This window comes from Sinocyclocheilus anshuiensis, unplaced genomic scaffold, assembly GCF_001515605.1.
Source record: "Sinocyclocheilus anshuiensis isolate Anshui unplaced genomic scaffold, SAMN03320099.WGS_v1.1 scaffold152, whole genome shotgun sequence".
Classification (NCBI taxonomy): Eukaryota; Metazoa; Chordata; class Actinopteri; order Cypriniformes; family Cyprinidae; genus Sinocyclocheilus; species Sinocyclocheilus anshuiensis.
In genome coordinates, this window is record NW_015555781.1 from 3,464,823 (window position 1) to 3,477,101 (window position 12,279).

The 12,279-nt window shown below is 36.5% G+C and overlaps 1 protein-coding gene across 1 annotated transcript in view; it reads left to right on the forward strand.

Moving 5' to 3' along the window:
* LOC107674587 (unconventional myosin-XV-like) overlaps positions 1 to 12,279 on the forward strand; it is a 29,565-nt gene that overhangs the window by 15,254 nt on the left and 2,032 nt on the right. The window contains 28 exon segments of the mRNA XM_016468599.1: positions 196 to 319; positions 1,810 to 2,010; positions 2,138 to 2,202; positions 2,283 to 2,369; positions 2,937 to 3,015; positions 3,107 to 3,248; positions 3,449 to 3,539; positions 3,679 to 3,829; positions 3,910 to 4,025; positions 4,128 to 4,187; positions 4,987 to 5,062; positions 5,167 to 5,282; positions 5,571 to 5,689; positions 5,838 to 5,979; positions 6,056 to 6,167; positions 6,813 to 6,887; positions 7,155 to 7,360; positions 7,454 to 7,596; positions 7,706 to 7,778; positions 8,378 to 8,450; positions 8,559 to 8,632; positions 8,757 to 8,839; positions 8,935 to 9,065; positions 9,609 to 9,703; positions 9,793 to 9,870; positions 9,967 to 10,063; positions 10,667 to 10,827; positions 10,983 to 11,116. Of these exon segments, the coding sequence (XP_016324085.1) occupies positions 196 to 319; positions 1,810 to 2,010; positions 2,138 to 2,202; positions 2,283 to 2,369; positions 2,937 to 3,015; positions 3,107 to 3,248; positions 3,449 to 3,539; positions 3,679 to 3,829; positions 3,910 to 4,025; positions 4,128 to 4,187; positions 4,987 to 5,062; positions 5,167 to 5,282; positions 5,571 to 5,689; positions 5,838 to 5,979; positions 6,056 to 6,167; positions 6,813 to 6,887; positions 7,155 to 7,360; positions 7,454 to 7,596; positions 7,706 to 7,778; positions 8,378 to 8,450; positions 8,559 to 8,632; positions 8,757 to 8,839; positions 8,935 to 9,065; positions 9,609 to 9,703; positions 9,793 to 9,870; positions 9,967 to 10,063; positions 10,667 to 10,827; positions 10,983 to 11,116 (3,104 nt within the window).

Consider the following 12,279-nt stretch of genomic DNA (forward strand, 5'->3'; position numbering starts at 1 on the left):
ACTGGTTATGGAAAACCAGACTCTTGTGGTCTAGGCCAGCATGGTTCTGTCTCAATTGCACTAGTAAATGGGCCTTGCTCCTCTTAGAGAGTTTAAGGTACTCCCATGGGGAGATTGATTTCTCGTATGACTGAGCTGGGATCGGTCCAGCCCAGAGTTGAGAGCCTGTTTTGCTTTGCCTTATCTCTTCTGCAGGATTTTGAGAAGTCATCCAGCATGTCCAGCCGTATGAAGGGAGCTGGTGGGATTGGAGGGCAGGATGGTGACAGAGAGAAGCCCCTCTCCAGCAGGCCTTATCCCCCCGGACTGCAGCCTGGTGGTGAGCTCTGCATCTGTTCTCTTTCTGCTCTCTCCTTACCACACATCAATTATGCATTGATACCCTAGGGTCAATTGGTACCTGAAAGCAATCAATTGCCGGATAAACATTCAGACTTGCAAATTATGTAAACCGCACATTTGCAAATGCTTTGCATGGTAAATGATCAATGTACCGTTTAGACTGATTTAATGCTTTGGTGATTTTAAGTGACTGTGGCTTTTGGTGATTGGTGTTCCATGGGTCATTCTATAAAATGGGTGCCATTTGTGTTCCTTATACGTATGTGTAAAAAAACAAAAAAACAAACACTTAACAATAAATAGCTGATGGCAACTTTTGTACTTTTTTTTTAATTAACAAGAATGCAGAAACATTATTTTAATTATATTTTTGTAAACAATAATTATATATTATTCTAATTATATATTCTAATTATATTTTATTTATAAAATTATATTAACATTTTAAGTTATTTAGTTAGCTTAAGGTGCAACATAATTATGTCATATGTTTACAATTTTTTTCACTTGAAACAAATAAATGTTACCTGAAATAAAATATAAAAACTTAAAATGTGTTTTATTTCAGCAACATTTCTCATTTTCGTTTAGCTTAACTTGAAGTGCTCAAATAACTAAAACTAAATAAACTAAAACTAATTAATAAAAATGAATAAAAACTATAGATGAAAACCTAATACAAACCTAATTCCAAAAACAGAAAAACACAACAAAATTACTAGAACAGAAAACATAAAAATTACATCTAATTCAAAATATTAACAAAAAATGTACTAGTTTATCAATGATACTTAACTATGTATATTAGGGATGCACCGAAATGAAAATTCTGGGCTGAAACGGAAAATTCTGGATGCACTTGGCTGAAAACTGAAACCGAAAATGCTTTGTAATAATTATTTACTATTATTATCACACAGCGGGGAGCAGATCAGTGAACGAGAGGGTAGCATTTTACCAGCGTTGCCATGTTACAGCACACTAGCGCTATTGCAAACAGGAGCAAATATACTACATAGAAATGTCCTGACGGTGCGTTATTTGAGCTGACTTTTTTTCCCGAAATTTCAGTGCATCTCTAATATGTGTATACTATATATATATATATGGTCTGTTTTGATTTTATTTTGTGTGAATATACATATAATATTGACCTAATTTGTGCAACTTAATTTAATTAGACTGTTTAAAACTTTTCTTGACTTGAAAAAACACCTTTTGAAATAGTAAAAATTTGAATATTTTTAGCACATCCATCCTGTTAATGAACAACATATGCTACAAGGTGTTTATTTCACTTTCAGCAGTATTGTTCATGTTTATTTTATATAGGGGGTCAGCACAGCTAATTGGGTTTCGTCTGACCTCAAACCCCTAGCCTAGCCAATCCTTGCATTAAATCGTTTGATTAAGACATGTTAAAGGGGTCAATGCTTACTGATCCTTAGCCATATTTACTGTCCTCAGCGGTGCCAGTTCTACCTGTAATGGGAGGAACAATGATGCCACCTATACCTATGCCAGCTATGTCTTCTGTGCCTCATGCACACGCCCCTACCGCCGTACCTTCAGTACCCCTAATGCCAGCTATGCCTTCTATGCCAGCTTTGCCAGCTATGCCACCTTTGCCAGCTATGCCTAATGTGCCACCAATGCCTGATATGTCAGGTATGAATGCTGCATAAATGACGCTTTCCGCTGATTTATTCCCTGGGATCATTCGTGTAAGACAGCACTGTTTATTTCTGTGTGTTCTAATCACAGTTATTAGAGTACATCTGCTTTATCTCTAAAGGTGTAGATCCGGCTGTCTTAGCACAGCAGCAGCAAGCCATCATCAACCAGCAAGCGATTATATTGGTGAGCACGTACAGCATGACTTAAACTCGCAGTTAAATGCTAAATGCGTTTGAATACTGTGCTAATGTGATGTACCACAGGCTCAGCAGATGACAATGCAAGCCATGGCCCTCCAGCAGCAGATGTATAATTCAGTGCCAGCTCCCCGCTCCAGCCAGTACAGCCCTGTGAGTATCTCTGAGCACTGATTACAATATAGTCGATAAATCATTAGATATCAAGAGAACTCTTTGATTAGATTAGAATGGCATATATAGAAGTCATATAAGCACTTTAAATTCCCACATGCACCAAGTTTGAGGTCTGTAAGATTTTGAATTTTTTTCAAAGAAGTCTCTTATGCTCACCAAGGCTGCATTTATTAAATAAAAAAAAAATATTGTGAAATAATATTGCAATTTAAAGTAACTATTTTCTATTTGATTATATTTTAAAATCAAATTTTTTCCTGTGATGGTAAAACTGAATTTTCAGCAGCCATTACTCCGGTCTTCAGTTTCACATGATCCTTCAGAAATCATTCTAATATGCTGATTCTGCTCAAGAAACCTTTCTTATGGAAACCATGATACATTCATTTTCAGGATTCTGAATAGAAAGTTAAAAAGAACAGCATATATTTGAAATAGAAATCTTTTGTACATATATACGTATATATATACAGTATATATTTGAACATACTGATGGACAGTTAATAAAATCATAAGCTGTTGTCATCATTTTTAATCATTAAGACCAAACAAGAAACTGGACCTGTTTCCTACAAACCAACCCCTGCTTCTCCACCACAGAAATCTTCACAGCGACAGTACAGTATGTCATTACATCAATCTATATACACCTTCATTCTTAATTTTACTCATTAAAATGACTATTTAATTATTCTGTTGATATGTTTCCAAAGGCCCAACTAGAAGGGATCCACCAGCGGGAGATGTGGTGCGAACCACTATCTCAAACTCTGAACATTTAGAGCCAAGTCACAACATCAAAGACATTATCAAGCAGTACCAGACAAACCCTGTAAAACCAACAGAGATTCCCAGGTGAGAAATGAACATTTTTAGATCCAAAAGCCAGTTCCACATCTTTAATAATGAATGACCTGAACTGAAAACTGATACACAGCTAACCAATGTTCTCCTTGACCTTGCAACAAAACATTGATAAAATATTAAACAAAAGAGATCTTTAAATTAGAACAGAACAAAGACCAAAGCTCTAAATGTACTGGACTTCAATGCAGGAGGGAAGCTAAAGTGTTTTTGAAGAAACCAGACCCCCATGATGAAGCTATGATGATTCTTAAGGACCAGATGAGTGCTCCATCTCCACAGGTAGATCAGTCATAGTTTATTCACAGATAAACTGACAGTGATAAAGTCATACGAGTTAAAATGATGTAAAGTATTACTAGTAGGCTTTAGTATTATCATTGCAGTTAATGCTTAGTATATTGGTGTCCCACACAACTAGCGAAAGAAAACCTACACTCCAGCCTCTCCCTCGTCATCTGCAAAGGAGTATGATTATGATGGAGAGGCACTGAAACCAGCAAAAAGCATAAAGATGAAGCGATCACCTCCTGTGCCAGCTGTTAGTCAGAGATTCCCGGCCGCTGCACCTGGTAAACTCCGATCATCTATGTAATTTAATTTCAGTTCAATATAGAAGTCATTTTAGCAAGGCTATTGTGTTGCATTACAGTATCTAGAGAACTTCCAGTAGAAGAGGAGAATCTTCAGACTCAGCTGCACAAGAGGAGCAGTGAAGAGCACTACACCTACACCAATGTACCATGGAAGATCTACCTGAGGAAAGAGGCTAGTGTCATTTGTGTTTTGATGGGTCAATGGGACACAAGGCCTTTGCTCTAAAATATGGAAGTCATTATGAAACATTCAATTTGTGTCATCTGTTTTTAGGTTTTTTATCCGAAAGACAGCTTCAACCACCCGCTGATGCTAGACCTCTTGTTCAAGCAGGTTTGATATTTTTTTGTTTGTTTTTGTTTTCAGTTCACTTTGGTATTAGGGCTATCAATTGATAATCTTTATCTTGTAATTTTAGTGTTAACATTAATACATTCAGTTTCTAAAAATTAAATAACAGGTTCATGTGTAACTATTTGTTTTGGCGGATGAAGTGTGGATAAAACATGAGGCATGCATTTATGGAATAGTGCTCTTTATTTGTCTTACAACAATCAATAATCCATTTATAATTCAATAATAAATAATAAAATAACAATAATTCCAGAATAAAATAACAAAAGCCACTTTATGGACATAATCATAATAAGCATAATGCTCAACAAGTCTGCACTGCTCAAAAATACACTTAAAACAGAAATAGTGTGAATTTATATTACAATTTTAAATGTTTTCTACTTTAATATATTTTAAAATGTAATTTATTTCTGTGATGCAAAACTGAATTTTCAGCATCATTACTCCAGTCTTCAGTGTCAAATGATCATTCAGAAATCATTCTAATGTGCTGATTTGATGCTTAAGAAACATTATTATCAATGCTGAAAAAAGTTATGCTGCTTAATATTTTTGTGGAAACTGTGATACATTTTTCAAGATTTTTTTTTTTGGTGAATAGAAAGTTTAAAAAACAGCATTTATTTGAGCTTTGACTCTACTGTCATTTTTGATCAATTTACTTGCTGAATAAAAATATTAATTTCTTTCATATTTATTTTGGTAGTCTATGTAAAGGTATTTGTGGTTGGTTGTACTTTTATCAACTATAATTACAAATAAACTTTCATCTCAGATTGTCCATGACACATTCTCAGAGGCTTGCATTCGCATTACAACAGAAGAAAGGCAGAAGATGAAATCCCTTTTTGGTATGATTTTTTTGTTGATTAGTTCTCTTAGATCCACATTTATCTCATGTAATATGTGAACACTGCTAATGGAGAGGAAAATGTTGTCTTCTGTATTGTGACAGCGGAGCACAACATTGACATGAATGCCACAATCCAGGATGAGAATGTGAAGAAGAAGATTGTGGTTGCTGCAAGAGACACCTGGGAGATCTACTTCTCACGCCTCTTCCCAGCATCTGTAAGGAATCTCTAGACCAACGTAGACCAGCATGAATTTCAGAGCTGGTCCTGGCTGGTTTATGTTGGTCAGAGCTGGTTTAGCGGGTGGCCCAGCATAGCACTCTGTTCACAATATGTAAATAGTGAAACTACGTATTAAGCATGGTTCTGGTGAAGCTAGTCTGGTGTTGTCTTGCATGTCAGCAGCATCCAAAACACATCATACTGTATTCTGATGTTTTAAGCAGGCATTTGCTGCATCATAATGCTATTTAGACCAAGCTGAGGTCACATTCTTCCTGAACAGGGCAGTGTTGGCACAGGGGTCCAGGTGCTGTCTGTATCTCATAGAGGGATCAAGCTTGTGAAAATGGTCAGGAGCAGTACGGTAGCCCCAGACTACTTCAGAGTTCTGCGACCCTACAGGTACCAGTTACTGAGACTTTTAATGTCTGTATTTTAATTATTGTTTTTAATTAAATTGTATTTTTAATGACACAATTAATGACACTGCCATCACACCATGAATATTCTTAGTTGTGGATGTATTGTGATCATTGTTAACGTCTTACAGCTACACAGACATCATGTTCGTCACCGTTCCTTCCAAAAACATGCTGGAGTTCAACCTCACCAGTGAGAAACTGATTCTGTTCTCTGCCAAAGCTCCTCAGGTCAAAACCATGATTGACTACTTTATCACAGAGCTGAAAAAGGTCCGTTCTCACACACATTGGTTTGCTTCGGAGATGATGTGGCGCTGTGCGTTAATTGTGCTCTCTCTCGCTTTAGGACTCAGACTATGTCGTTGCTGTGCGTAATTACATTACAGATGACAGAACGCTGTTGAGTTTCCACAAGGGAGACATCATACACTTGCAGAAAATGGAAGGCCTAGATGCAGGTGAGACTGCTTTAAACCAAAAGTGGTCATGAAGACCTGACTTTACCCTTTACCCTACCCTTATATTTGCAGTAATAGCCAAAAATACATCGTATGGGTCAAAATGATTGATTTTTCTTTTATGCTAAAAATCATTAGGATATTAAGTAAAGATCATGTTCCATGAAGATATTTTGTCAATTTCCTACCGTTTCAGCTTTCAGATAATGTATAAATCTCAATCTCAAAAATATTGACCCTTATGACTGGTTTTGTTGTCCAGGGTCACAATTTAAAATGTAATTTATTCCTGTGATCCTTCAGAAATCATTGTAATATGCTAATTTGCTGCTCAAGAAATATTTCTCATTATTATCATAATTGTAAAAACTATTATGCTGCATAAAATATTTTATTCAGGATTCTTTGATGAATAGAAAGTTCAAAAGAATAGCATTTTTTAAAATAGAAATCTTTTGTAACATCATACATGTCTTTACTGTGACTTTTGGTCAATTTGATGCATCCTTGCATCAAAAAAAAAAAAAAAAAAAATTTCAATGGTAGTGCATTGATATAATATAGACAGAGAGTATACTGAGGATGCAAAAGATGTTATAAAAGGCACAATAACTTGTTAATCTAAGCTCTGTGGCTGTTTCACAGGCCAGTGTTATGGTTGCATAGTGAAAAAGAAGGTGATTCTCCTGGAGGAATTAAAAAGAGACACACCTGATTTTGGTGGGTTGTGTGTGCACACCTGCATGGAGTGTGTCTTGATGTGCTGTTTTATAGTGCTGCACTTAGCAGTATCATTGCAGTTGAGTTGCTGGTGTGCAGACATATCTGAAATTCAGTATCCCTAGTTGCATGTATAAAACCTGTCTTCCTTCCTTAAGCATGATGGTTTCCCTGCTGCTTTTTATTCAGGCATTTCAGTCTACTCTTAAAATGTAATTCTGCTGTCACACACACACTTTCACACACCATGTGTTGTATCGTACTAAGGCTGGAAGTTTGGGGCCATTCATGGGCGATCTGGGGTTTTTCCTGTGGAGTTTGTTCAGCCAGTGGCTGCTCCTGACTTCATTAACATTCCTGTGGACAAGAAAGAGGAACCCAAGAATAAGCAGGGTCGCGTGGCCGCATCAGCAGCTGTGGCTGTGGCTGTAGGGTCTGCTGCCGCAGCCAATGAACTCGACCGGTCAATTGAGGTATGTCTTTAACAGGCATATAGTCTGAAATTCGGATTTACATGTACCATAGATCCTTCTGAGTGCCGTTGTGTTGCTGCATTTCACCTATAGGTGGCGTCTTCTGTCAGTGAGTATGCAGCGGCCTACACAGACAGCACTGATATGGACATCGATGAGAGAATCTTGCAAGACAGCCAATACAACATGGTGGAATTTGCAAAGAAATATTTCAGAGGGGCCCAGAGAAAAAATGGGTCAGTTGATTACATCATAAGGGAACTTGTGAGCTCAGGTTCTCACAGTTACATAGTTGAATTAAAAGAAAATGTGTAATTGAAACATTGAAATGCTTATATTTTGCAGTGATTCATATAAGAAAAAGTCAAAGAAAACAAAGGAATCTAGGGAGCCATCAGAAATGGTGAAATTTTCCAAGGTATAGAATGCATGCCATACTATCACTTTTAAACATGTTCAAAAGAATAGTTAATTTAAAATATATATTCTGCCATTATTTACTTTATAATGAATGGAGGGGGGAGGGGCATTAAAGTGGTCCATACATCTTGTGCACTATATTCCAAGTCTACTGAAGTCATATGAGAGCTTTGTGAGAGGAACAAATTTAATTTTAAGTTATTTACTAAAATTGGATAATTCAGTTGAAAAGAACCATCTCAAAGAATGAGTCATTCATGAATTGTACATTGGAGATCTAGGGTGAATATAATGTTTTTTCTTTCAGTGAATAATGGCTTAAATTTTGAACTGATGTCATATAGATCAGTGTGGCATCAGAAGACTTGAAGTATTTGAACACCTTTTATATTATTATTATTATTATTATTATTATTATTACTACTACTACTATTGAAAAAAGATTGGTTTGGAATTACAGGAGAGTGAGTAAATGATGACAAAATTGTAATTTATTTTGGTGAACTATTCCTATAAGTTCGAGACCATGAAGCAAGACCTTAAAAGTTTAAATATTTCTGATACATATTCTGATTGATTTTTGCTTTGGTTATGTAGTCTCCAATTCAAGAGTCCCTAATCGAGTTCACTGATGAAAACATGAACAAAGTAGCTGCAGAGATTTTTCTTGGTAAGCAGAATGTTCAATATGAACTTATTAAGAGGCTTTTTTTTACTGTCATCTATAAAAATGTAATGTTTACTATGTAATTCAACTTAAACAATTCTTATCTTGCAGCTATAATGAAGTTTATGGGAGACTACCCTATGAAAGGCCAGACTGAGCAGGAGGTCATCAGCACCATCCTAAGGGTATGCAACTCTTCAAATAGCGCAACAAGAATTCCCATCATGAATTATTAAGATAACCAGACAGGAATGTGCTAAATGTTTTCAATGCCACTGCAATATGCAATATGAATAATCTATGTTGCAGCTGAGTGGCGAGTATGGACTAATGAGAGATGAAGCGTACTGCCAAGTCCTCAAGCAGATCAGTGGGAACACCAGCTCCAAGACGTATGAGTCTGCTTCTTTCTGAATGAAAAAACCATGGAGGGCTCATTTTAATGTGCCAGGCAGAGTCATAAGATGATCTTTTCTGTATTTCACAGGGAGAGTTGTCAGAGGGGCTGGAGGCTGCTGTACATCCTCACTGCGTACTACAAGTGTTCAGAGGCACTCAAACCTTACCTGCTGAAGTACCTCCAAGACGTCTGTGCAAGTCCAGGGGTGCACTTTCAGGGTATACTGCTGTTTTAAGTACAAGTTACAGCTACACATGAATGAATACTGAATCAAGCGTAGTGTTAGTTCTGGCAGGTCACGTTAGTCAAGCTCGCATCAGCTGACTCTCAGCTGATCCCCATCAACCTATGGGAATACGACACCTATCTAAGCATTCATATATAAGGTCCCACAGTAGTATCAGCAGTTTTCGCATTGCTCAATAGCTAATTACCCTCCTCCATCCCCAACTCCTCCTGTCAGTCAGGATTCAGCCTTCTGATTCTCCTTTGAATCAGACTAATTCTAAAATGTGTACATAACATTATTGAACTTTAACGATATCTGCAATACATTTATGTTGGTTCTGTTCTGTTTACCCTGGGGGGGGTTATCGCTGCTCTCCCTGCTCTCATCCATGCTAGGCTGCATGGATGCGCAGGGAGTTCTTGCCCAGAACGGAACCATACCGCCAATCCAAACTGTATGCTAATTGTCAATCATCTTTGACGATAGTGGTCTTGACAGAACTGATGATTACACAAACATGATATATTGACAGGAATTGCCAAGTCTTGTGAGCAGAACCTAAAGAAGACGTTTCAATATGGTGGACGCGCTGAACATCCTAATGGGATGGAATTGAAAGCTATGCTGGTTAGTTGTACATAAACAAATTTTAATGCTAATTTTAGTGACATTTTCAGCTGTTTCTGCTTAATCATGCACAATCCAACATTTTCAAGGCTGGAAGGAGTTCCAAGCGGCAGTTGTTTCTTCTTCCTGGTGGAATTGAACGCCATCTAAAGATCAAAACCTGCTCAGTATGTTGACTCTATGATATTTATTTCAACTTGATCAACCATGTAATTAATTTAGTGGGAACAATGTGATTCTAATTCACTTTTGTTATATTGGAGGTGTCTTTGGATGCCATTGAAGAGCTGTGCTATGAGATGGGTCTGCATAAACTTGAGGCCTTGGATGAGTATGCTGTATTTGTGGTCACAAACAGAGGTGAGATGACCAAAAGGAAAATGCTAAATCAAAATCTAATATCAGATTGTTTGTAGTAGCTGATATGGAAGTTCACTTATCTCAGAAAAGGAAAGGGTCATTTTAATGTAAAAGAATAGTTCACCCAACGATGAAAATGTACTCACCCTCAGGCCATCCAAGATGTAGATTCATTTGTTTCTTCATAGGAACAGATTTGGAGAAATTTAGCATTACGTCACTTGCTCACCAATGGATCCTCAGCAGTGAATGGGTGCCATCAGAATGAGAGTCCAAACAGCTGATAAAAAACATCACAATAATCCACAAGTAATCCACACCACTCCATAAATGAATGTCTTGTGAAGTGAAAAGTTTTTATCAAGTGTTTGGATGCTTATTTTGACGGCACCCATTAACTGCAGAGGATCCATTGGTGAGCAAGTGATGTAATGCTTTATTTCTCCAAATCTGTTCTGATGAAGAAACAAACTCATCTACATCTTCAATGGCCTGAGCAAATTTCAGCAAATTTTCATTTTTGGGTGAACTATTGCTTTAAGATGATCCAAGTGATACAAGGATTGAAAGCTGTATTCTCATGTGTTGGCACTCTTTCTCCAGGTCAGAATGTCCGCCCTCTAAACAAAAGGGAGTACATCTTGGATGTTGCTACAGAAGCTGAGCATGTTGATAGCAACTACAGTCTGTGGTTTCGAAGAGTGATCTGGACGCAGCCACTAAAGTTTGACAGTGAGCTCGGAGTCACTATGCATTACAATCAGGTACATCAGCCGGACTGATTCAATTTCCCAGACATTCCTTTCATGTATTGTGCTGCTTATTGCACAAGTTACAAAGATCTGAGGCATTTGTTCTCATTTTGATCTAAGTTTTCTCTGTTCAGTCTACTAATCTGATCTTCATTCACATTTTACAGGTGTCCCCTGACTACTTGAAAGGGCTGCTCAATGTTGTCCCACAGGGTAAAGCCAGTGAGCAGCAGCTTCAGCAAGTGTCAAAACTGGCAGCTCTTCAACATCGTGCCAAGGACTTGATCTACCTGCCCACCTTGTAATGCAATTAATCTGACTGACATCATACTGAATTTATCAAGCAGATGTTATGTATCAATGAAAAGCTTAAAAAATGTCACATTTACTCCACTGAATCAAATTACAATTGCACTTCATATGTGTGAATTGATTACTATGAATTTTAGTCCTTATACATAATTAAATTATTATTATAATATACCTTTCAAAAGTTTGGGGGTCTGTAAGATTTTTTTTTTTAAAGAATTTAACACTTTTATTCATCAAGGAAGCATTAAATTGATCAATTGAAAGTAAAGACATTTATAATGTTACAAAAGTTTCAAATAAATACTGTTCTTTTTAACTTTCTGTTTATCAGAGAATCCTGAAAAAATGTGGTATCCTCAGTAATACTAATATTCAGCAGCACAACTGTTTTCAACATTGATAATAAGAAATGTTTGAGCAGCAAATCAGCATATTAGAATGAGTTCTGAAGGATCATGTGACACTGAAGAGTAATGATGCTTAAAATTCGGCTTTAACATTACAGGAATAAATTACATTTTAACATATATTAAAACAGAAGGCAGTCATTTTAAATTGTAATAATATTTTACAATGTTACATTATTAATGTATTTTTGATCAAATAATTGCAGCCTTGTTAAGTATGAGAGACTTCTTTCAAAAACATTAAAAGATCTTCTCAACCCCAGACTTTAAAAAGTAGCGTGTGATATATATCAAGCCTGGTTGCCATCATTCTGGTCTCCTAATGCAGTGTTTCCCAACCTTTTTTTAGTCACGGCACCCTTTGGAAATTTTAACAAACTTGTGGCACCCTACAAAATAAATTTTGTCACAATATTTGAATTTCTAACTTCGATATGATAATTTGAAAAGTATAGATATTCGGTACAACAGGGAAGAACTGCAGAGTATAATGTCATACAGATATTTTTAATATTATTAAAAAAATTTGTCCATCAATGGTGGCAATCAGTAGGCTAATTTCTAATGAAGAGACCAATTTATATGACAGATTTTAATGTAGGCTTTTATACATATGTAAGCATTATTTAATTACCATTATAACTAGCTATCTCACAAATTTTTGCTCACTCAGTGTTTTTTTAATTTTACAGTGGGGTAATTTTGGTGCAGTAGCACGAGATAGCTTGATTTCAAACTTTGAATT